The sequence below is a fragment of the Cyanistes caeruleus genome, chromosome 18 (assembly GCF_971803275.1).
Source record: "Cyanistes caeruleus chromosome 18, bCyaCae1.hap1.1, whole genome shotgun sequence".
Taxonomy (NCBI): domain Eukaryota; kingdom Metazoa; phylum Chordata; class Aves; order Passeriformes; family Paridae; genus Cyanistes; species Cyanistes caeruleus.
In genome coordinates this window covers 10378277-10401012 of record NC_141718.1, presented here as the reverse complement: position 1 = coordinate 10401012, position 22736 = coordinate 10378277, and the positions used below count along the sequence as shown (strand labels likewise).

Below are 22736 nucleotides of genomic sequence, written 5' to 3'. Positions count from 1 at the left end.
GAAGTGCCTGCTGTCGCATACCAAGAGGTTGTGGAAATGGCACTTGCTAGGAAATATGTTGCAAGAGGATCCCAACTACCAAAGGCATCTACTGAAAGCCATAGGAGAGTAATGAGATATTTGAGAGTACTGGGAGATTTTTTTTCCCTCCCCTGTTATTTTTCTTTCCAAAGGCATAAATGGTCTGATTCTATTGAAAGCTACAAAAAAGGGGATTCTTGAGAAACAAGGTGAAATCATGAAAACTAACACTCCAGCACTGAGATATAAACTAAACATATCTGAAAGAGAAGAAAACAATTGCAGGAAAGGCTGTTACTAGCAAACTGCTGGGAGGAGGGCAAATGCATTCAGGGCAACAAGTCTAGGATAAATATAGGGAACAGTCTTGGAGGCATGACTTAGCCCATCCTTACTACAACAGCTTTTTCCTACATTTTGCTGCTGGGAAGATAGTAACAGGAGTTGTTCTATCTCTAGCATGGAATGCAGGGCTGTAAGAAAACATTACAATTGCTTAGTCCTATGTACATTGATATTGCTTTCCAGCAGGGCAGGGATTGTGTTTAGAACTATGCACAATAAGATGGACTCATCCATGTTACTGTTGTTGGTGGAGAGCAGCTGGTTGCTTCAAGTGAGTCAGATATAATTTGAAATTATGCCTGGAATTATATGGAATATTTAAAACCCTTAAGATAACAACTGAAATAAATCTGTTACCCATAATGGAGGTGCACTATGAGAAGAGACAAGCTGAAGCACACAGGCAACATTTATTGAAAAGGAAAAAGAATGTCTCTCTAATAGGATTTTTTTGTTTGTTTGTATTTTCCTATGTGAGCTCTCCAGAGGAGATTTCCTTGTTGGAGGAAAGCCTTGCTGCTGCTGAAGGGCAGGGCTCTCATGGGTTGTCACTGGTCAAGTGGTGACAGTAGGCAGCTTGGCAGAGTCTGCATGTGGACTTTGGAGTATTAAAAATCAAGGCAAGTGGTGTTAGCTCTTCTCCATGTGTGGTTAAATGCTTTCTCTGTAGCTGGTGCCAGGCACTGTTGCGGCCCACTGCTCACAAATGCCTTTGCCAGGTGGAGACCACGTCTGCTTTTAGTTGGAGTTAAGGACCAAATGAGACTTCATTTTCTGTGTCACTTCTAAATGATTCTTAGGCTCCTCTTTCAGGTAGGAAGTTTAGAAAATGGGATCCTATGACACTTTCAATGTGGGAATTCACCAATCTCTTTTTTCCCCTGGGCTCTGAAATACATGAATAACCTAAGTGTATGAGAGCTACCCTTTACCACAGCTATGTCAGTGGAGGATCTTGTGTTTCCTTCAGATTTCACAGCACAGTAAGTGACTTGGATCAGACAGTCTCTCAGAGAGAAGCCCCACCATGCTGTTTTCAGTATCCCACACTGTCCTCCAACAGAAGTCAGAGACCTCCTATTTGAGTTTGTATAGTAATTGGTTGCAGTGCCACTGTTTTAGTGCCATGGTGTCTACAAGCAGAGATCGTGCAGTCTAATTTTGTAATGAAGAATTATAATATAACAGTAGGCAGTGCTTCCTGCAAAAAATATCTCCTGTGTGTGGCTTTGTACAGGATAAACTGTCTGGCTTAAATATAGAAACAGTGTTCTTCTGTCAGGAACACTAAAAGAAAATGCATTTGAGTTGGTGTTTGCTGGCAGTGCATTTGGTATGTCATTCACTTACCTATCTAAATTCCAAGTGTAGTAGTTAAATCAACATTAATTCATTCTCCTGTGATGCACTGGACTGATGGAAATCATTACACATTTGTGAGATGTGTGTTCCACATCACAGCATAGCAGTTGTCTGTCAGGGTCTGACTCGCCGGTATCCAGGGTCCCTTCTATACACTAGGCAGCGTGCTGAACTTCCTGCAACATTGGCTGTGCAATCTCCTGAGCTCCTGATTACTCCCTTTCTTTTTCACTCACAAGGACGTTGAGTCAGCTACGTCTGTGGCAGGCTCTTAGTAAGGAAACTTCTGTTTGAAAAGTGCTATGTCTGGCAAAACAAGCAGCAGCTCTTGCGAGGTCCTTCCAAGCAGGTTTCTCTCACTGCTGTCATTCCCCTTGCACATGCACCATGCATCCCATACCCATCCCAGGATTTGCTTGCTTCCTTCTGGTGATTGACTCTGTTATTTTGGAGCACAGGCTTACATAGCCAAGACAGAGGATCTCCAAGGGAAGTTTTAAATGTTCAATAAAAGAAGGAATGCAGGGAGAAAAGCAAGCATCGACTCGAATGGCATCATTCTCTTTCCTGCATCCCTTTGAGGTTCTCCTGTCTTCCCTGCCTGCGTGTGACCTCCCTCCTCTTCCAACCGGGCTCTTTCTTTTTTCAGTCTTCCTCCTGCCCCTCACCCTCCTCATTCATTGATCTCCCTTTAGGCTTTATTAGTAACTCTCCCTCCCACCCTTTCTCTCTCTCAGTTTTTCTGATTCTCTAACATGAGACAATTGAATGAGGCCAGACTCCTAAGCCGAAGCTGGGGGTGAGAGGGAAGAGGCGTTAAGATTTAATGATATTGCCTCTTTAAGGAATCCCTAATTCCTAACACCCATCTCCTCCCCCACCTGAGAACCAATTAAAACTCAATGAATTCAAGTGGAGGCTTTTGTGCATCACATGTGCTTGACTAACAAAGCCTTCTCCATGCTGGAATAAAAGCTTCTATTCAGCAGCCAGTTTGTTCTAATTCAAATCACTTCCACTCCAGCATCCTTTCCTTCCTTGCTGCTCCTGAGTTCCCAGGCTGGGCTGCCACCCGCACAGCCCTGCCCAGAGCTTCATGCTCCACCTTGCAGAGTCCTACTTTGGTGATAGTGAAGCAGAGCATGGGAGATGACCTCCATATGGTTAACTGGGCAGTCCATGCTCATTGTGTCCCTGTTCCCAGGAGCCTCCTAGGCTGGGGATGAGCCCACGTGGTGCCCTGCAGGAACTCCAGCCCTGGGAGCTGTCTCGAAAGGATCTCTTGCTGTGCCCTTGGGAAACAGCTCCTGTGTGCCGAGTCCTCTAGGTGTAGACAGAAAATTACCTTGTGTATGGGCAGAGCTCAACCTTCCTTGAAATGAGTGAAAACCCTCTCCTTTTTCTGTCACTGTAGGGGTCATGCAGATGTAGTGACACCTGAAGTAGCAGGGGAGTCCAAAAGCACACAAAGTCTGAGTGAGACCAAGTAGTTTGTACTTTCATCTTCCTCAGGGTATAAATTGCACTACCTGGGAACCTGAGGGTAACTTCTGTCCTTTATTGTGGCCTGAAAGTGAGCTTGGATAAGGTCATCTGGGGGATAGAATACATTTCATGCTATTGAACTTCCAAATTTAAAAACCTTACTCTAAAGCTTTGCACTGCAGATCTGGAGCTTGGGAGACTTTAAGTAGGGAGGCAATTCTCTGTCCAGATGTTAGCCAGGTAATCTTTCAGGCATAAAACAGGCTCTGCTCAGAGCTTCTGCCTGTCCTTTACTGATCAGTGTTGCCTGAGCTGGTAGCAAAGCTGTGTGCATGACATTAACTGGGTTATCTTTTCTCTGTTCCTGCAGCCTTCTATTTGTAGAGATACTTTTGGATTTTTTTTGCTCTTGTGAGAAGTCTCTGGTAGAAGCAGGTTGAGCACTTTGCTGTGATCGCAGTGAGGTTTTTACTCCCTCTAATCTCTCCTGGGAGTGAGCTCCAACATCGCAGGCCAGCTGCCAAGGAAGCTATCTGCTCTGCTCCAGAGCCTTGTTCTGGCGTATGGCAATTCCACTGCTCCTGAAACGTGGTTTTCTCAGGGAGTCATGAAGGAGATACCCAGCTCTTGGGTAGCTGGGACCTGTCCCACAAAGAGCTCTGGCAATTGAGATGAGCTCTTGGAAGCTTGGTTTCCTATTTCTAGAGGCACCAATGCTTAGAGGAGAGGTTTGGGTGTACAGGCAATTAGGGAAGTATGAACAGGAATACTGTGTTTTGAACTCATCTGTAGTTTGTTGTGCTGGTAATTCTTCCTTCCACACTGCTTTACAGCTGTCCAGCATGGCAGGGAACAAGTGTTAACACACCTCAGGGTGTGTTGCAGTCTTCTAGTCAACTTTTAAGAAAGAAAGATTTGAACATCCTTTAGAGGTCCTGTTTCTTGCTATAGCTGTGATCTCTCACATCTTACCAACAGCCCCAAATCTGGCCATCAACTAGAGCTGAATATATTTTACTGTTCCTAAAAAGTATGTTTGGATTTGTACTTTTCTGTCTCACTCATGTGTTTATAGATTTGGACATGGAACCTTCCTTTGATGTCAAAACCCTCTTACTATTTTGTAAATTGGCACCAATTTTTCATCCAGATTTTTTTGCTTTAAGTTGGCAAAGTTGCTCTTGTTGCAGTGATGTGAAGAGTTTAAAAAAAAATAAAATGCTGTGGAAGGATTTTCCCTTAGCAAACCCAGTCATAAGTCTACATAAATGCAAAATAACAGGGACTATGACAGTATGCAAAATGCTTGGGGTGCTCAGAATAACACATCAATTGTAAAGAACTGTTCATTAAATGGCAAGTTAATTTCAGATAATGCCATGTGGTATCATGACAGCAGAATCTCTGTCCATCAGTATGATGAAGGGGAAGATCAGAATCAAAATCTGGTTTTCTGTCAAAAAAATTCTACTTACCCTTGAGTTAGAGAGGGCTGATTATTTGGGGAAGATTAAAAGTATTTTCCTTTACAGGTCTGAGTTATTTTCCACAACATGTTCTCTCCGAAGGTCTGGAAACCTTTTCTCTCTTTTTTTTTTTTTTTTTCCTGTTTTTCTTGGTAGGGAGAAAACCCCTTGGTTTTCAAATAGTAAAAGAGAATTTTCTTTGCCCATATCACCTGGCCAATTTGTGAGAAAGAGTTAGGAGCAGCACAACTTATGACTTTACTGAAGAGCTCGCTCCTCTGGAGCCTCCTGTGAAATGGAACAATTGTGTAGCAGTGCTCTAAGGCGGGGCCTGACAGTGCTGTTGCTGCTCACAGGACCTGGCATGGCTTTGTTGGTCCCTAGGCTTGTCTGTAATAAACTTGCTTAATTGAAGAGAGCAGAAGATCTGAGCTCCTGTGGTTGTGAGGCTCGGTGGGCAGAACAGCCCCTTCCTTCATGATGCAGCTGAACTCTCCCTGTGTCTAACGCTGACCTTCGTCTCAGGGGCTCTGCACTTTGTTCCTGTTTCTTGTTAGTGAAATGAGTTTGATGGTCTCAGACTTACTAGCAATTGGTCTCTACTTCAAAACAAAGTGCAGTTAGTTTGGCAGGAGAGTCCCAGGTCTGACCTGAAACTAAATTACAGCTGACCCTGAGACAGTGAGGCCCCTCCAGGTCAGGGACAAGGGCATTGTCAGGACACTGGGAGCTTGCACTGTAATTAGCAGTAAAGGTATCAAATACCTCTGTTTCTAGCATTCCTGTCCTTAAAGCAACACAAGCATGAAATCTTAACATTTTTCCTACTGCAGCTTCACCACAAACAAACCAGAAGGGAAGTAAGGCTGAACAAACTTTCATTGATTTGCTTTTTCTCTGTAAATCCCTCCCCATCTTACACTGTCTCCCACAATTCCCTGTTCTCCCAGCATCTGGGAGTGAGCTTACCAGACACTGCATTGCTTTCAAGGCTCCAGAATGACCAACACATTTGAGCATACTTTGCCTGACAGCAGGAGTGTGTAAGAGCAGCTTTTCTTCTTCAGCAACTTGTTTTGCTCCAGAGCTGCTCTACTAGCAGCTGTCTGTTCTATTCACAGCTTTCTTCAAACACCAGAGAGGCCCTTTAGATTCAACCTGAAAAAGGTGATTTAAATACACTTTCTGTTACAGGAACATTGTAACACTTGAGGGAGCAAAACACTCCTACTGGTTTCCGGGGTGTCCAGCAGAGTGCAAGTAAACAGAGGCCAGGACGCATTGCAGCTAAAAACATAGAGAAGGTATAAATTACTGAGCCTTATGCTTTTGACCTGGTCACCTGTGCCACTAAAAAACCCAGACCCTGTGTGTGCACCATGGGACACCACGAGCTTGTTTTGCAGAAAATGCTGTGTGCTGAGAGCTTTCCCAGGCCTTCTTTGGAAGAGGAATGTTTACTCATTTCCAGCTTCTTGACTCAAACATTTAAAATCAGTGGGAAGTTTTGGAAGTCGCCTCACTTTTTCCATCCATCACAAGTGGGCAGTTTCCAAACTCCAAGGGTGTCTGTGATGCAGTAAACCTGGTTACCTCCAGAAGGGAAAGGCTGGAGCAGGGCAGAAAATACTGCACAGGGATTCCAAAAACACCCGTATAATCAGATTACAAGTCCAGTGAGTCAAGATGTCTTAAACCAGAGTATGATCCCCCTATTTCACGTGTAACTCATGAGAGTCCTTTCTTCTGATGTCTCTGAAAAGGCACTGGTCATTCCTGCAAAAAGGAGTGTAGAATTGCTCTTTGAATAATTTGGAATATGGCAGGGAGATGAAACTAAAATCTTAAACACATTTTTGTCAGAGCCTTAAGCGTTTTTTAATGTTACTATAATAATGTTACTTTAATGTTTAATGTTACTATTCTCCATTTTGTTTCATGTATCTGACAGAAACTTTGAATTTTAGAGGTTAGTGTTTCATTCAAACTTTTACTAAAGGGATGGTTTCAATATACATTTCACACCTCCTCTGTGAGAGAGGTTTCCTGCTGCTCCTCCGTGTCCCTGCTTTTGAAGGAGTATCTCCATGTTATCTGTTTTAGCCTTGTGCTAAATAATGCCTTGGCCAGTTACTTCAGAGGGAGCTGGTCCGTAGCTGTTGCAGTGCCTTGGCCACCAGCCAGCTGGGAGATGTGAGGAATACAGTTTTTGAATCACTACTTACTCCTGGTGGGAAAAGGGTCAGTGACTCAGTTTACTTTAGCTCATGGAACTGCACGGGCATGAGGTAGGTGGAGAAATAAAAAAAATAAAAAAAATAAAAAAAGAAGCATAAGGACCCAAAGGTAGCAAAATCAGCCTTGAGGGAAATCCACAGCAGGCAAAGGCGTGAAAAGATAAATGCTTAAAGACTGTGAAAAGTGAGAAAAAGATGGGCAAGAATGGACAAGTAGCAGCATGAGTGAAGTATTTCCCACTAGACTTTGAGCAGTACAGAATGAGAGCTTCTCTTCAGTTAGAGGTCAGCTTGCAGAGTGTGTGGGCAGGGGAATCGCTGTGTCTTGGGACCAAAGAACAGATTCTGCACCTTTTCTAGTTCCAGACATATTTAAAAGCTGGTGAAGTTTTCAGAAACTAGAGTATTTAGTAGCAGCCATCTCATTTCACATTCCCTAGCCTGGAAGGATTGGGAGCCTGTAAGCCTGAGTGAAGATGTGCCCTGGGGTGAGGGAAGCCCTCCCTCTCTGGTGGACACCATTCCTTCTGCAGAGCATCCGTGCTGGGTGCACTGCTGTTGTAAAACAGTTCTAACACACATTGGGTGAGTTTGTGCCTTGCAGTAGCCTGTTCTACTGCAGACAGGAGAATGACCAGAGATGACTGACCACAAGTGCACCTGGACCCTAGCAGCCTCTTGCCTCCTTTCCCCTTCAACAGGGAGGAGGCTCAGGCAAGAGTGACGTGTACAGAGCAGCTAAGCCTCTCCTGCAATCTGAGGATGGGAGCTTTGCCTGGGAAGACACTGGTGTCCATCTTGATTAGGATGTGATGCCTGATGTAAGTCATGTGACAAGTACAAACAAAATACCTTGGCAAAACCTTGAGGAACCAGGACAGGCTGAGCTGCTTAGGAAGATTTACAGTGTGTATTTCTGTCCTGTATACTTGCCTTGGTCTGAACCTTTCTCATCTCAGGAGCTCTGGCATGCACCCTGGATTTTAAAGATACTCTTTTCTGTTCTTTCCTCCAAATAATCTGTAAACCTTCTCAATGTTGTGCTGTTAAGTTTAACAGTTACTTAGCCCCAGTTATTTTACACTATCATAGTACCTGAATGCTATAATGTCATCCTCTGAGAAGTGCTGTTGGGATTTGTGGAACAGAGGTCCCATCATCTTAGATTAGAAAATAAGTCTTGAAGAAATGGGAGAGTTAAAAGCCAGTGCGAGTGCTATAGCAGAGGTAGGAAATCGATTATGTCCTGAAAGAAAGGGGATGAAGAAACAGCTTCTGCTTGCTCAGCTCCTGTTCATGTGTTGAGCCAAAAGTTCTCTGTTTGCTCCTCTGAGTGCTTCCTTCTGGTGCTGCTCTGGGACAGTGCCAGGACCCAGATTTCTGCCTCCTGCAAGCATCTCAGCAGGGAATCCAGTCCTTCCCCTGAGTCCTGTTCTCCCCTTGTTCCTCTATTCTCTTGGACTCTACCACCTTTCAGGCAGATTTTAGAGGTCTTTGACATGGTGCTGACTTCATCCCCAGATTAATAATTCACACATGCATCAGGCCTGCAGAGGATATGCAGGTCCACAGATAGTGCAGCATCAGTGCCTGAGGAGCTGGTGCTGGAGGCCCAGCACACTGGGCAGCCAGGCACCAGCAGTGTCACTGCAAGGAAATACTGGAAATGTTGTATTGGCTGTGGTGGTGTTTCTGAGGCTCACCCTGCCCCTCTTCCACTGGGACACAGGATTTTATTTTAAATTCAGAACTTTAATACTTTTAAAAAATGTTAATACAGAAATCCCTTTTGTATAAGGTATTTGTATAAGGCAACTCTCAAACCTGACACAGAACTTTTTCTGTTACTGCTCTTCACCCAGCTTTTCCCCAGACATCTCAGTCCTGGTCGTATTTGGTCAGCCCTGCCCCGTGCTGCTCTCTTTCTTGCCCTGATATGAACCCACAGACCAAAGTCTTTAAATTCTCTGTTATTCCTCTTCTCTAGGCTCCATCTATGCAGGCAATGTGCAAGAACAAAATGGGATGTAATTACCAAACTGACATTTATTTAATTTATTCTTAAATATGTTCATGAATGGGAATTCCCTGGCCTTCCTGGCTCCCCTCTCCCATCTTTAGCCATCCTTGTAGTTGCTAGTTTCCTCCTGATAGCTAACATTTATCTTTTTCTGTGTCAACTAAACCTAGTGCCTTATCTTCACTGAGCACAAGAAGCAATTTCATCAAGCTTCTTTTAAAGAGTCCAGCACATCTGGTGGATTTTGGTTGCATCCATCCTCATCTCTTTTATAATGGTGGGAAAATGAGTCCTTCTGTATCCCACCATGGGAAGCTCTGAGGTGAGTAGGGGAAGAATGGGAGGCAATGCTCTGCTTTCTCATCTGGGGAAGAGCCTCTCAACAGTGGATGCTCTAAGAAAATTCCCTTTTCCATAGGAAATGAAGACTGGGAAGGGGTTAGGAGAAAGGATGGAGCAGAAAGCAGTAACTGATGGAAGGCTGGAACAAATGGTAACGACGAGGTTAGAGGGAAGGCAGAGCTCAGGGCACTTTTGAGAAGAGAGGTCTTGTTTTTTGTATCTGTTGTTGCTTTCTGTCACTTTATATGCAATTTTTGGAGTATTAAAAAAGTAAATTAATGGGAAATTAAAAATATTTCCATCTCCTTTTTGGGGAGGGGGGATCCTTTGCAGGTTACTGCAGAGAAGTGGCACCTGGGCTGCTGCAGTGCTGGGCACACTCCATGCATGGAACAGCTCTTGTGTTAGAGCTCAGCAGCCAGGGCTTCCTCCCTCATTTGCTGGACTGATTTAGATAGGATCATGGAGACTAGACGCCACGTAGTAGTTTTTAGTTTGTAGAGAGGGAGAATAGCAGGCAGGGCTCTCTGATTTTTCCCTTAGCCATCATTTCTAGGACAGCGGGTGGAAGCCTGCAATCTCCTACTGTCCTTCAGAGGCCTCTCTGGTTTTGCTATTTTATGCTGAATCCCTACACTGAATTTACTACGCTGCAAGTTCTCTTGATGCTTTATGTTTCATCCCCTGCAGACTTCTTTCCCGTTTTTTCCCTGTGAGGTTCCAATCCCTCTTGCTGCTTTGTGGTAATTGGGGTGGTCTCCTCCTCTTTCCTCCCTCACTCCTTTTCCAGTTATCCCAGTTGTTTCTGTTTACTCTTCCTCTCCCACTTTCTCCTGCTCTTTATTAACACCTATGTTTCTCTTGCATGCTACCCTGTTCCTCCACTATATTCCCACCCATCCTGTTCTTCAATGTTCTGCACCATGTCAACAGTTTTCTACCTCATGAATCTTGCTCCCTGAGGTTTCTTATATGAAAACAAAACCTTGGTGCATTTGCAGTCATTCATCTCTTCCTATTGCTGACTCTGTCCCTCCCTCCCACCTGAGTGGAATCAAAATAATTTAATTTCCTTAAATAGCTCCTCTGCCTGTGTGCCTGACTCCTGCCCCAAGCCAGCTCCTGCCAGGCAGGTGGTTGCTGGAGCAGTGGGTTCTCTTCGAGGTAGACACCCCTGACTGCTTCATGCATGGGCTTAGCAGGGTTTTGCCATCAGCCTTTCCAGAGGGTCAGCATCCTTCCTAAAGCAGGCGTGAGAACCACAGAAGCCACTGCCGGAGCCAGGCAATGCCGCCAGGCTGCCTACGGATCCACAGTTAATACCTTTGAGGTTTGCATCTTCAGCCTCTCAATGCAAGTCTTACAAAAGTTATTTGAATTCCAGTTCAAATTTGTTTATTAACTGTCCAAACTAAATGAAAAGTGAAACTTTTCATAATTCCTGACTGCCAAAACCTCCCAGCTAGAGAACGGTCTCCAAGACAATCTCTCCTTGCGCTTTATATGATGAGGGAGGAAAAGAGGCGGTTGCTCTCCCTGACCCTCCCCTAACCTCCACATTTTGGAACCTCCCTCTCACCATGAATAACTCCAGTGTCTGCCACTGGTGCTGGGCAGAGCATTGCCAATCATCCTCCTCAGCAGGAAGTGGACATGATTTTGATAGTGTCACTCTACCACACATGAGACACTGAATAGCATCAAGAAAACTGAGCAGTTTTGTTAATCTCACTGGTGTTTGGCAACCTCTCAGCAGCAGCCACAGAGGCACTACAGCTGTCTGTCTGCAGCCCCAGGAATACAATGCTGCATTATTTTATATTCGGCAGATCATCTTTCCAATCATAAGGTCTGGAATGTTTTATATATTTACTTCTCTGTGAGGAAAGCTTCCTACTGTCACTAATCAGCAGATTTTTCAAGACCTACTGTCCTTTGCATTACAGAGATAAATGAATTGATACTTACAAAGCGCTTTGGGGTCCTAAGGTGGAAGTACAAAATATCATGTGTATTATTTGGAAACAACCTCAGAATAAGTTACATGGTTGGTTACTGTGTCATTACCAGTGATGCAAGTCCAACCACATCCTCCATCCAAATCTTCCTGAAGGCTCAATTTTTTTTCCTCTGATCTTCACAGATGTTAACTCACATTGATCCTGTTCTCCCCTCCAATATTATTTTGGTGGAGAAAAACTGAATAAAATAATAAACATTAAAAAAGACACAATGAAGCATTTTAACAATGTCCCTCAGAGTGCTCAACCTGTAATGTCTTAAAAATAACATGCCTAAAATTATAGTAATGCACTGATGGCAAGCCAAGAGATGTTATCCTTTACAGAGTCCAGCACTGAGCTCTTGTTTCTTTTTTTTTTTCCCTCTTTCTTGTTTTTAATTAGCATTAGTAGTGTGCCTAAATTGGGCAATCATGGAACACAAAACCTGTGTCCGGTAACTTGAAATTGCTAGTTAGTTCCCCCTTTAAAGTATTTGCCCTCCAAATGGGAGAGAGCAGGTGCTGGGAAGGAGCAAAACATCAGTGAGATTGGGCAGTATGGGAGGTGGCTGTGGTGGCTCTGGTAACCCAGCTTTGTCCAGGTTCCTCAGGACATGTAAGGGGAGATGGCTGGGATGCTGCCTCAGCACCGCTGCTTCCACTGGCTCTGCTCTCCTGCCCGTCACAGCCAGCTGCAGTACCACCTCTGCATGTCATTATTTATATTTCCCTGCTGCACCAGCCCTGCTGCCTCTCAGGGCACCTCCACCCAAAGTGATGACTTGAGCCCTGTGGAATGAAGAGTGGGTTTGTCTGGAGAAGCAGCTCAGCCTGGACCGGTGGCAGCAGGAGCTGGGATGCTGCATTGCTCAGTTCCCAGTGGTGACTACCAAGTCTCTGGTGTTGAGTGTGTTGCTGGGCATGAGCACAGGGCCAAGACACAGGAGAGACTCCTGAACCAGCCCAGGAAATGGAGTGAGTGAATGGTGGTTTAGCAGAGCTAATGGCCAGAGGATGAATTTAACTCAGCATTACAGCCCATGTAACAGAAACACAATTGCAAAATATTGTTAAAACAAAGGTGTAGTGGTTCCTGTCCAGGAAGGAGAGGATGCATATTGGGATGTGGAAGAACAGTCATGAGAGAAGGGGAAGAAAGGTCAAATGAGGATGGCACCGACCTGAGCTGTCAATACCTTGCTTCAGGCAGTGAGAGGGCACAGGGGGGAACCCATGCTGGAAGGAGCAGAGCCAGGAATGCCTGTGGGGAGTATTTGGTACTCAGAGGCATATGCCTGGAATCCAGCGATACCCTCTTGCCATGAGAAGGGGTCACAGCACTGTCACCAGAGGTTTTGAGCACTGCACTGTTCTGATGCCACAGAAGCAAACAAGTGCCTTCTCCCAGAGAGATGTTTGGTGCAGTCAGGCAAGGTTTCAGCTCTCCTCTTGGCTCCAACTTTACAGGTATTTCATTTGTTCCTCGCTGAGCTCCTCCAGCCACCCAGGCTAGGTTGCCCAAGAGCAGAGGCGGAGTGCACAGACCTGCTCGAGAAGCAGCATGTGAATGAACTTGTGTGGCAGTGGAACTCGAATGGAGCTCGGCACGAGTCTGTCAGCCTGAATGAGCAAGAAACTGCGCGGTGCCTTGGGGACCAGCCTACCCCCTTCCCAGTGAGCCGCGGGCAGAGGAGAGCGGCTGGGCTGTGCATACCTGGTGCTGCGGGGCTCTACGGGGCTCCGCGGTGCCCAGCAGCAGCTCTGCCCCGAGTCCTGCAGCCTGGGCACTGCTTTGCGAGGCAGCAAGCGGCGAGGCCGGGGGTCCCTGACCCCTGCAGGGTCCCCTTGGGCTGCCAGGGAGCACAGAGGTACCAGGGCTCCGGGAAAGCGCCTCAACTCCCCGCTGCCCGATCTGGGTCCCGGGGTGAGCAGGGCAGTCCTGGTCCCGACCTGGAAGCGCCCTCGGCGGCGGCGAAACGCCGGGAGGAACAGGGCCGGGGTCTCCGGGGTCCGCCGCAGCGAGCCCGAGCGCACCGGGCCGGGCCTGGCTCCATCGCCCTTTGTCCACCGCCCCGGGGCAGGTGCGGGCGGCGCGGCCGGGGACAAAGCGGCTGCGAGCTCCCAGGCTGCTCCTGCCGCCGCCGTGCCCGGGGTCGAGCGCTCTCCCCCAGCGCGGTGCGGGCGCGGCTCCCGGCACTCGGCCCCGGTGCCGCCGGCGGGTTTTATGCGCAGGGCGGCCGGCGGGCCGGCGGGGGTGGGAGGAGCCGGGCAGGTTGTGCCCGCCGGGCCCTCCTCCCTCGCTCCCTCCCCGCCCGGCGGAGAGGGGTCGGGGGAGGGGGCAGCATGGCCTGTCCGTCCGGCCCCTTTTCCAGCGCTCATCTGCCCCGGGAGTGCGGCGCCGCTCCTCGCAGGGAGAAGAGGTCCGAATGGAGACAGACGGCAGCCAGCCCGGCCTCGCCTCCCCGGACTCCCCGCACGACCCCTGGTACCTCCGCGGCGGCCGCCGCCGGCCGCCCCCACCGCCCCCCCCGGTCCGGCCGCGGCCGCCCCCTCCCCCGGCCCCGGCCGCCCGGCCCGGGCAGGCGCGGCGGCGGCGGCAGCAGCGGCGGCGGTGCCGCTGCCAACATGGCCGATCCGCGCCCTCCCCTCCCCGCGCGGCCCCGCCGCCGCCGCCGCCACCCCCGCGGGGTGCCGCGGCCCCCCGGCGCGGCCCCGCTCACGGCTCTCCCCTTCCTCCCGCAGCAAAATGTTCATCGGGGGACTGAGCTGGCAGACCACGCAAGGTGAGCGCCGCGGGGCCCCGCACCTGCCGCCGGGGCCGGGGGTGGCGGAGCTGGGGCTGAGCCCGGGGGGGGCGGCGGGGCCGGACCGGGACAGGACGGGACGGGACACCCACGGTGGCTGCTGTGCTTGCAGAGGGCTTGCGGGAGTACTTCAGCCAGTTCGGCGAGGTGAAGGAGTGCCTGGTGATGCGGGACCCGCTGACAAAGAGATCCAGGTGAGAGGCCGGGCCCGCGCCTCCCTTCGCCCCCGCCGCGGCCCGGCCGCCACTTTAACCAACTTTCTCTCTTCTCTCCTCATCCCCTCTTCTGCCCGGGCTGCGGGGCTCAGGGGCTTCGGGTTCGTCACGTTCATGGACCAGGCTGGCGTCGACAAGGTCCTGGCCCAATCCAGACACGAACTGGACTCCAAGACGGTGAGATGACTTCTCTCATCTCAGGGGTGCCTTTGCCGGCGGAACGGCTGTGCTCGGAGCAGCCGTCGATTGTAGTGTTTGATTTCCAGTTAGAGGTTGTAAACTATTGATTCCTGATACAGATCAATCGTTCTCTTTTCTGTCCTACTTGCCGGCGGGTAGCCTAGCTGCCGCCCAAGCACCGGGCTCACCGTGTGCCGTTTCCTGGTGTGGGTCTGCGGATCTTGGTGATGGTTTTCATCTCGCCTGCTGGTTTTAAGGCCCATCCGGGCAGTGACTGTAGCCCTTTCGGAGCTGGGACACCTGAACACGTTTGGGATGAGGATTTAGCCCGGGAGATAAGATGTGGCTGTGTTTGGAGAGAGGGAAGCCGCCCTTTCATCCTGTGTGCTGCTGATCCCTCCTCGGGGTGCTGCTCCCCAGTGCCCAGGCCCTGCTTCCCTGGCCACGGTGGCCTATTCCCCACCCCCCTTCCTGGCAGAGAGCCCTCGTTCTGTGCACCCCAGAGACTCTCTTGTGGCTTCCCAGGTGAAGTTTTTGTAATGGTCATGGAGGCTCAGGACTTTATTGTCTCCAAGTGTAGCCAGTGCCTGCCGTGTGGGCCATCATCAGCCTCTCGGAGTGGCTGCGGCTTCAGCCCTCACTCTGCAAGTTTGGGTGATGAGGAGCCCCAGCTGGGCCAGCAGAAAGATTTGGTAGCTCACTGGACTAGTGGTGTGGTGTGGTGGGTCCTGCCTTGTGAATCTGTGGTGCTCATGAGATGTGCAGACTGTTTTGAGGGGTGGAGGTGAGATGTCTGAGTGGGAGGTCCCTTCTTTTAGTTTTAGTGACTTGTGTTCCCCTGAATTCCTTTTCCTTATTCCTGCCCTGGGGTGAAGGTGAGGGTAGGGATGGGGGAGTGGCTGGGGCTGCAAGAGGATGACATGGTGATGGGGCATGTTCTGGCTTCAGGCAAGGGCTGCTGAGGAGTCCAAATGTAGAGTTTTATTTCTTGCAGCGCGTGGCCCAGGCATCCTAGTCTTTATCTTGCTAGAAGGAGGGCGGGAGAGTGAGACCCTCTTTCTTAGGGTTTACGGCATGAGTTGCAGCAAGATTTATGTCTGTTCCTGTTTAACTGCCTGGATCGTTCCCTTTGATGTGCATAGGTCCTTCCTCCCCACGGGAGCTCCTGCTTAAACCCACCCCAGCCTTCCTGGCTGAGGCTGGGTCCTCAGGACTCCCAGCCCTCCTCCTTCCAGAAGTGATGTAAAATGAATTTTGCTCTGAACGGGAGGGGGGGTTACAGGAATGTCTTTTGAGGAGGGCCTAGGGTTTTCTTTTTTCTTTTTTTTTCTTTTTTTTTTTTTTTTTTAACTAGCCTGTGTAAACACAGTGTCTGATCAGCTACTCCTATCATGAGTCTGTGGGCTGGCATAGACCCCTCTTGAAAATGCAAGTGATGGATGTCTGTTGTAGCAGTAATCCTGGAAGTGTTTCAGAGCTAGGAGTGAGCTGAAATCCACGTTGTCCATTCTTCTCCCCAAGCCACCGCTGCTGGCTGTGCGAAGGTGCTGCGCAGCCCATGGTGCAGCCCAGGCGGGCAGGGAGGGACGGTGGGCACTGCGGGAGAACAGAAGAGCCTCGTGGTGTGGGGCGCGTGGGGACCGGCCAGCCATTGAAATTCCCCACTGCATCTGCTCCGCTCGCCCCGCCGGCGCGGCAAAGAGAATGGGGACAATTTCACCAGGGTCTTCTTCTTTGTTAGGAACTTTGATCCTCTTCCCCCTTCCTTTTTATTTTTTGTTTAGTGCAGTTTTCAGGTGGGTCAGATGTTTTGGTGTGTTTTGCCTCGTGAGAGGTTGGTCTTGTGGGAGCACCTGGAACCTCCATATGCCTTTTCTCTGCTAGGTGAAAGGCTCTGCTATGAGTCGTGGGTTAAATGACACAAACTCATCTAAATCTTAATTTAGAGTTTTATGAAACTTTTCAGGAAAAGGCCTGGTGTCCTGTAAGGACAGCCTTCTCATGGGGCTTGGTGTCTCCTGGCAAACAGCATTTGATAGACAGTGTCTGATCAACTTGTTGCTTTATTGTTTTCTGATTCTTCCTACCCTAATGAAAGCGGTTGGCCTGATTCTTTGGGGCAGTCTTGTTCTTTTCAGACTCTTCTTTGTTTGTAAGCTAGATAGCAGCAGACTACAGGGTTATTTTTGAAAATACTTGATATGAGAATTGGCTTTACAGTCTCAAGGTAAAAGATTTGCTTGACTTAGTTAAGCTGCAGCTGGCTGCTGCCTTGAGCTGCTTCTTTACTTGCTCTGGGAAGAGCACTTGGCAGTGCTGGGTCATCCCATCGTTTCTTTGTTGCCATTGTTGAGTTTTTGCTGGGTTTGTCTGTTGTGGTGGAGGGAGTGATCTGCAGCTCCCCGGCAGTGCAGACCAGCAGGGCAGAGGTAGTGACAGAGGTACAGTGAAAGAACAGACCTGGACCTGACGTCTCATGGGTCCTTCCCAGCCCTTCCTCTGCTTTGGGACACTGATACCAGCTAGGCTAACACAGGAGTTACGTGACCTGAGCTATGAAATGGGACTGGAGGTGGCCTGAAGAGCATTACTGAGGACCTGGCTGGCCTGTTGGTACACCTGCAACTTCAGTGGGATTCCTCATGCCCAAAGCCTTGTGGGGTGAACTGGAAGCAGTTTGAGCTCGGGTGACTTCCATTCACTGCAGCCTGATCTGGGGTTTTGTTTTTTGGATACAATCTGAGCAATTCTGAATGCTCTTAGCAGATTTCTATCTGGGTTTGTAAAAAGGATCTATTACGTCAGTAGGTGACACTGAAACACAATTCCTCCAGGGTTATTTTAACACCAGAAATGAGGGAATAAGGTACTGGTGCCTTTGCTTTAATTATGAAAGACTCCAGCCACCAAGGAGCAGTCCAGTTTAAGTAACTTGAGTCAGGCACCAAACTCGCTCCCCTCTGCATGTTCCCAGGGCTGAGCCTGCAGTCGGTCACCCCAGCCTCCCTCTACCTGCAACAATAGCTGGTTGTGCAGAAGAATTTGTGAAATGACTGCCTGCTCTCTCCAGCCAGGAGGACACGTTATCTCTGCCTAGTTGATCACACTCAGGGTAATGAGAAAATGAGGCTGAGCTTAGCATTGCTGAGTATGAAAGCATCTTATTGGCAGGAGCTGAATGACACTGGCTGAGAAGTAAAAGACAGTAGATTATTGTTTTTGCTTATTATCTGCCATCAACCTCCTGGTCTCCTGCCGTCCCCTGTCCTCAGAATTCGCTGTGGGTGTCTGCACTAGCCAGGAAGCAGTGGAAGGGGGGGTGTGTGCCTGGGGAGGGGAGGGCCTGGATGGTTCCGATGCCCCAGGGAGGCACTGGAGGATATGCTAATCTGCTGGCGCTTGGAGCTTGGGGAGCGAGGTTTATTTTTGAATTTATTTGTGCTCTTCAGTTTTGCCTGTGTTTACCTACGTGCTGAGTTTATTTATGTTGTAAGCTGTGAGTCAGGATGGAGGTGGGGAAGGCAGGGAGAGGAGCTGGTGGAAGGGCACAGGGGGGCCAAGCTCCGGGGCTGTGAGACAAGTAAAAGGATGCAGGACGGGAGGGCAGCCAGGCTGGAAAGCTGAACAAAGCAGTGAGAGGAGCTGGAGAAACACAGCTTCCTTTTGGGCTGTTGGAGCTGCTGGGCTGATGGGACAACGCTCCAGGCTGCCCTCCCAGCTGCAGCCGGTCCAAGTGCGGGGATGAGCCAAACCTGCCTTTACCACAGGTCTTTGTAAGCTGATTTGTAGGTCTGGATCATCCCCGATGTGATGTAACTTTACAGGAGTTGCTGTAAAAATAGGCTATAAAGAAAGAGGTGGTGGCTGAGGAGGAGAGATGGCTTTGTGGGTGTTTGGCTTGCAGCTGCATTAGTGTTGTCCCAGCTTTTGTGGTGGTGCTGGTGGTGGTGTGAAGCCAATATAGGCACGCGCTCATCCATGCTGAGCCCGGCAGAACATGCAGCACCTGGATGGCAGCACGGGGCCCGGCTGCTCCGGCCAGCAGCAGGTTTATAGGGAAGCTGAACAGGCACAATGGAGGCTCAGCCCGCGGAGGGAGGGAGGGGAGGGGGGGAGGCATCACGGCTTTGTGTGCAGTGCGGCCTGGGGAGAGGGGCAGCACGATCCCTGCGGCCGCAGCCTCTGCAGCCGGGGGGCCTGGGCTCCTCGGGTTAATTTGTGCCATCCTGTCTGCTCTTTTATTGCTTCTTTTTGTCTGCACTTCAGTCTGTGTTTGAAGGGATGAAATGTTTGAGGGTTTGTGCACTGCTTCTTTTCTGTCTTGTTAATACCCAGCTGAACTCCGTACTTGTAAGCAGAGTGAAGGGTGAGAGCAAAGAAGGCAAAATAAACCACTTTTAATATGAGGCTGGTGAGGCAAGGCGCCCAGGGGCTGGCCAAGCGGGAGGGTGCAGCCCAGCCTGTTAATCCCAGCATGTGATGGGCTCTCAGTGCATCTGCCCAGCGCTCAGCAGGAGATGGACCACTGCATGCTGGGATTTGTAGTCTCCCTGGATTACACCTTACCAAGAGGGAAAGATGTCTGCAGCCAGCTTAATTTTGTGTATCTCAGGTAGATTCTTTGGGTTTTTAGTAAGATGCCACATGGGCAGAGACAGCTGCACATATGGGGGAAACCCTGTGTCTGTAAATAGGCAGGGAAAGTGTGTTCACCTGTTCTTCCCTACATCTCTTTCAGATTGACCCGAAGGTAGCGTTCCCTCGCCGAGCACAGCCCAAGGTAAGCACTTTTGGCAGCCCTTGTGCCCACAATGGGTGAGCCTTGTGGTGGTTGGACTTGTCCTTCTGTGCAAGGTGACCAGTGCATGCAACAGAGTTGCTTGCTGGGATTTGCTCAGGACTCACCTGGAGCGCAGTGCTGGGAGTTTGCATGGCACTGAAGGAGCCAGGAGGCCCCTTGGTTATACTTCAGGATGCACTAGATACAGCTGGTGGATTAAATGCTGCCCAGGGTGAACTTAGTCCTTCCGAGGTTGCAGACAATGTTTGGAAGTTCCAGGCCTTAGGAGATATGGAACAGGTCCATCCTGTGATGCGACACAGGTAGAAGAGTGTCTTATGTGTGCACCTGTGTGTGATGAATAGGTGTATGGCAGCAAAGGAAAGAAGGATTTCACTTTGTGAAATGCCCTTGTGTACTTCAGCACTGGAAAAGGCAAAAGGAGCTTGGTGTTGGATCTTACCTACAAGAGGCTCTGGCATTAAAATGCACAGTGGCAGGAACTTTTTCCAGGTGTGCAGCTAGAAACTTTTAGCTGAGGAGCCAGCAGCACACTGAAGACTGCCTTTAGACTTTGGGTCTTCCTTTAACTTGGCTCTTGGATGTGAGTTTTAAAGTTCAGAGTCTGTAAATTCCAAGTGCTGTTAGGGGTGAAAGAGCTAGGGAGAAGCTGTGTTGAGAAGCAGAGAGGAAAGAGGAGACTGGTGCTGGGAGGGAAATAAGGGGTTCAGGCACTGAGAACAATTGGTGAGCAGGTATCCCAAGTAACTGGAGCCAGGAAGCACATGGTAGGAATTGGGTTAATTCCATTAAGCAGTTTGGTGACAGAAGGTGCTTTAGTGTTAGAACGGGCTGCTCTCCAAGCCAGGGAATTGCTGCGGATTAGCCCTATGCTCCTTGGGGTAATTAGGACCATGTGTTCCTCTGAGAGCAGGGGTGTAGCCAAGCAGCTAAGGGGAGGATGCAGCTGGAGAGCTGGTTCAAAGGATGTCGATGTGCCTCAGCCTGGCAGCCATGGCCCCTCTCAGGGCAGTCAGTTTTCTTCCTTGTCCAGCTTATCACTGACAAGTGGCAGAGGGATCTTGCCTTTACCTTCTTGCAGAGGCAAAAGCAATTTAACTGGGTGTTAACTGGGCTCTATTTAAGTGACTGGAGAACGGTAGTGAAATGAGGCTTATTCTATTTCAGACTGGAATGCTGTGCAATTTGTGGGGTGGGAAGGCAAAGCCTGGGGAACCTGCCTGTGCTGGCAGACCTCCTGCCACCCTGGGAGCAGAGCAGGTACCTCTGGGTTTGCCTGGAGGAGGCTGGCTGTGCAAAGTGGCAGGGCTGGGGAAAGGACAGCTGTGCCCCATACATTTGGGGTGCTGTCACAGTGCCAAGGGAGCTGTGGCAATTTGGTGAGGGGAGAGGCTGGTAATTGTCTGACAAGGAGGTGGTGTCTGGGTGCTGGCACATCTTATGGTATCTGTGAAGGCAAGGGTATGAATCTGGTGTGGGACAGATCTGCCAGCTGTGTTTGGCCAGAGGGCTTCAAGAAGTTGGAAGCTCAGCTGCAGCAAAGGGAAAAGTGTTTCCCGGCAGCAGAGGGGAGTTAGTGGCCTTTTGAGTCTCGTTCTCTGCTCACTCTGGGTTTATTTGGTGAATTCCTGTCCTTCCCTTTTCCAGATGGTGACCCGAACGAAGAAGATATTTGTGGGTGGTCTGTCTGTGAATACTACTGTGGAGGATGTGAAACAATATTTCGAGCAGTTTGGGAAGGTAAGTCTCTTGAGTGATGTTGGATCAAAGCTGTTGCTTCTGGGGCAAAAGAAGTTTTCTGAACTTTTGTGGGGGTGGGATTAGAAGCTTGAATCTTTTGCAAGGGTTAAGTAGATTAAAGGTCAGTTACAGATGCTGGCTGGCTGTAATGTCCTTGCAGGAGCTACAGCCAGTGACTCCTGCCCTGTGGTGATTTGAAACAGAATTTATCCTTGTTCCCAGAGTTGCTAGGACCTTAGCTATGGAAAATGGTTTTCCAATTTTTCCCTATCCAGAATCCTCTTGTGGCACATAGATTTGCAGTTTGTTCAAATGCTGGAGGAAGGTTTGTAGACACTCATAACAGAGTGGCTGCTTTATCAAACCTCTCATTTGGCCTGTTTCTAACTCAAAATGTTGTGATGTATTTTTCAATAAACCTTTATTAAAAATACGTCTTTTGGTTCTAAAACTTCTCCTGCTGAGTCTTGGGCTAGTGGTGGTGTAAGTTTTGTATAGTTGAAGAAAGTTTGGCATTAAGGCTGTCCCTTGTCCTGGTCTGGCTCTTCTGTGGCCAGTGGTGGCTCAGGGAGGGGTGGGTTACTGTGGCTGGAAGTCACTTGTGCCATGGTCCGTGACAGCCAGGTGTGTGAATTGTGAGACTGGGCCAAATCTGAGGATTGGAGGGGGAGCTCAATTGAGGTCTTCCAGCTGAGGAGATTGTCAGCATCCCCAGGAGCAATATCAGCAGGATCAGACTGAAGGAACCCAATATTTTTAAGGGGATTAGGAACTGTAGGAGATCATCGTACCCAAGTGCCGAGTGTGGTCACCTCTTTGGCAGGACATTGACTGTTTCACTGTTGTTCAGTGGTGTTGTGCATAGGTTTGCTCTTTGGGGCAGGAAGTTTTAGGTTCTGCAGCTCTTGGAACCTTCCTGCCCAGTTAGGAGGGAAGAACACATTTTGGTGGGTGGTGACCTGGCCAGAATGTTGATGATAGAATCACGATCATGGAGGGAAGTACCATGAGAACTGCTGTGTGGGGATAAAGGCTTGGTATTAATTTTCTTTTGAAATTTCCTGAAAAGGGGTGATGTTATGTTAAGGCCCACTAATTAGTGAAAACAAAGGGAGTTTTGTAACCAGATTTGCCATATTGCTGAAACTTTTGGGCAAAAAGTTTGGGACAAGTATCTGCTCATAACCTTTGGTGCTTCTGAAGCCAAATTTGCATGTCCTGGTGTGCAAAGCGGGACTCTGTTCACTCCTAAGAGAAAGTGGTTGGATGTCCTCATGTTTGCCAGTTGGTATCCCTATGTGGTTTCTTCCATATAAGAAACAGGCAAACTCTGTTGTGTCCCCAAGAGCTTTTACATGGTATCTTCAAGAGTGCCACCACTAAAGGTGGTGGTGTCCATGTGTCTGTGCAGTCTGAAGGCTGTTTGACTTGCAAGTTCTTCTGTGCTACTGATGGATGTGTTTGATAGGAAAACAAATTGTCTTTGGCATAATCCCCTTTTAACCTTGGCAGTATCCCTGCTAATTCAAAGAAGAAGCATGTAACAGAGCACTCAGTTTCCAGGCAGTTCTAGTTGCTCTAGTCTGAGCAGTCCTTTCCAGCTCATTTGGGGTGCTGTTATGTTTCTCTTGTTTAATGGTTGTGTGCCGAGAGGTGTCCTGACATCAGGTGACTGACAAGGACTGGTTGTGTGAGACTGTTTTCTGGAGTGGGCAG

The 22736-nt window shown here is 49.0% G+C and overlaps 1 protein-coding gene across 8 annotated transcripts in view; it reads left to right on the top strand.

Moving 5' to 3' along the window:
- MSI1 (musashi RNA binding protein 1) overlaps positions 1–22736 on the top strand; it is a 74717-nt gene that overhangs the window by 30814 nt on the left and 21167 nt on the right. For 6 of the 8 annotated variants that reach the window (XM_086855539.1, XM_086855540.1, XM_086855538.1 and 3 more), the window contains 5 exons: positions 14023–14063; positions 14197–14278; positions 14392–14476; positions 19218–19259; positions 20928–21020. In XM_086855539.1, coding sequence (XP_086711665.1) covers positions 14023–14063; positions 14197–14278; positions 14392–14476; positions 19218–19259; positions 20928–21020 — 343 coding nt within the window. Of the gene's footprint in view, positions 1–13533; positions 13766–14022; positions 14064–14196; positions 14279–14391; positions 14477–19217; positions 19260–20927; positions 21021–22736 lie in introns of those variants that run through there. The other 2 variants (XM_086855544.1, XM_086855545.1) reach the window with 2 other exon arrangements.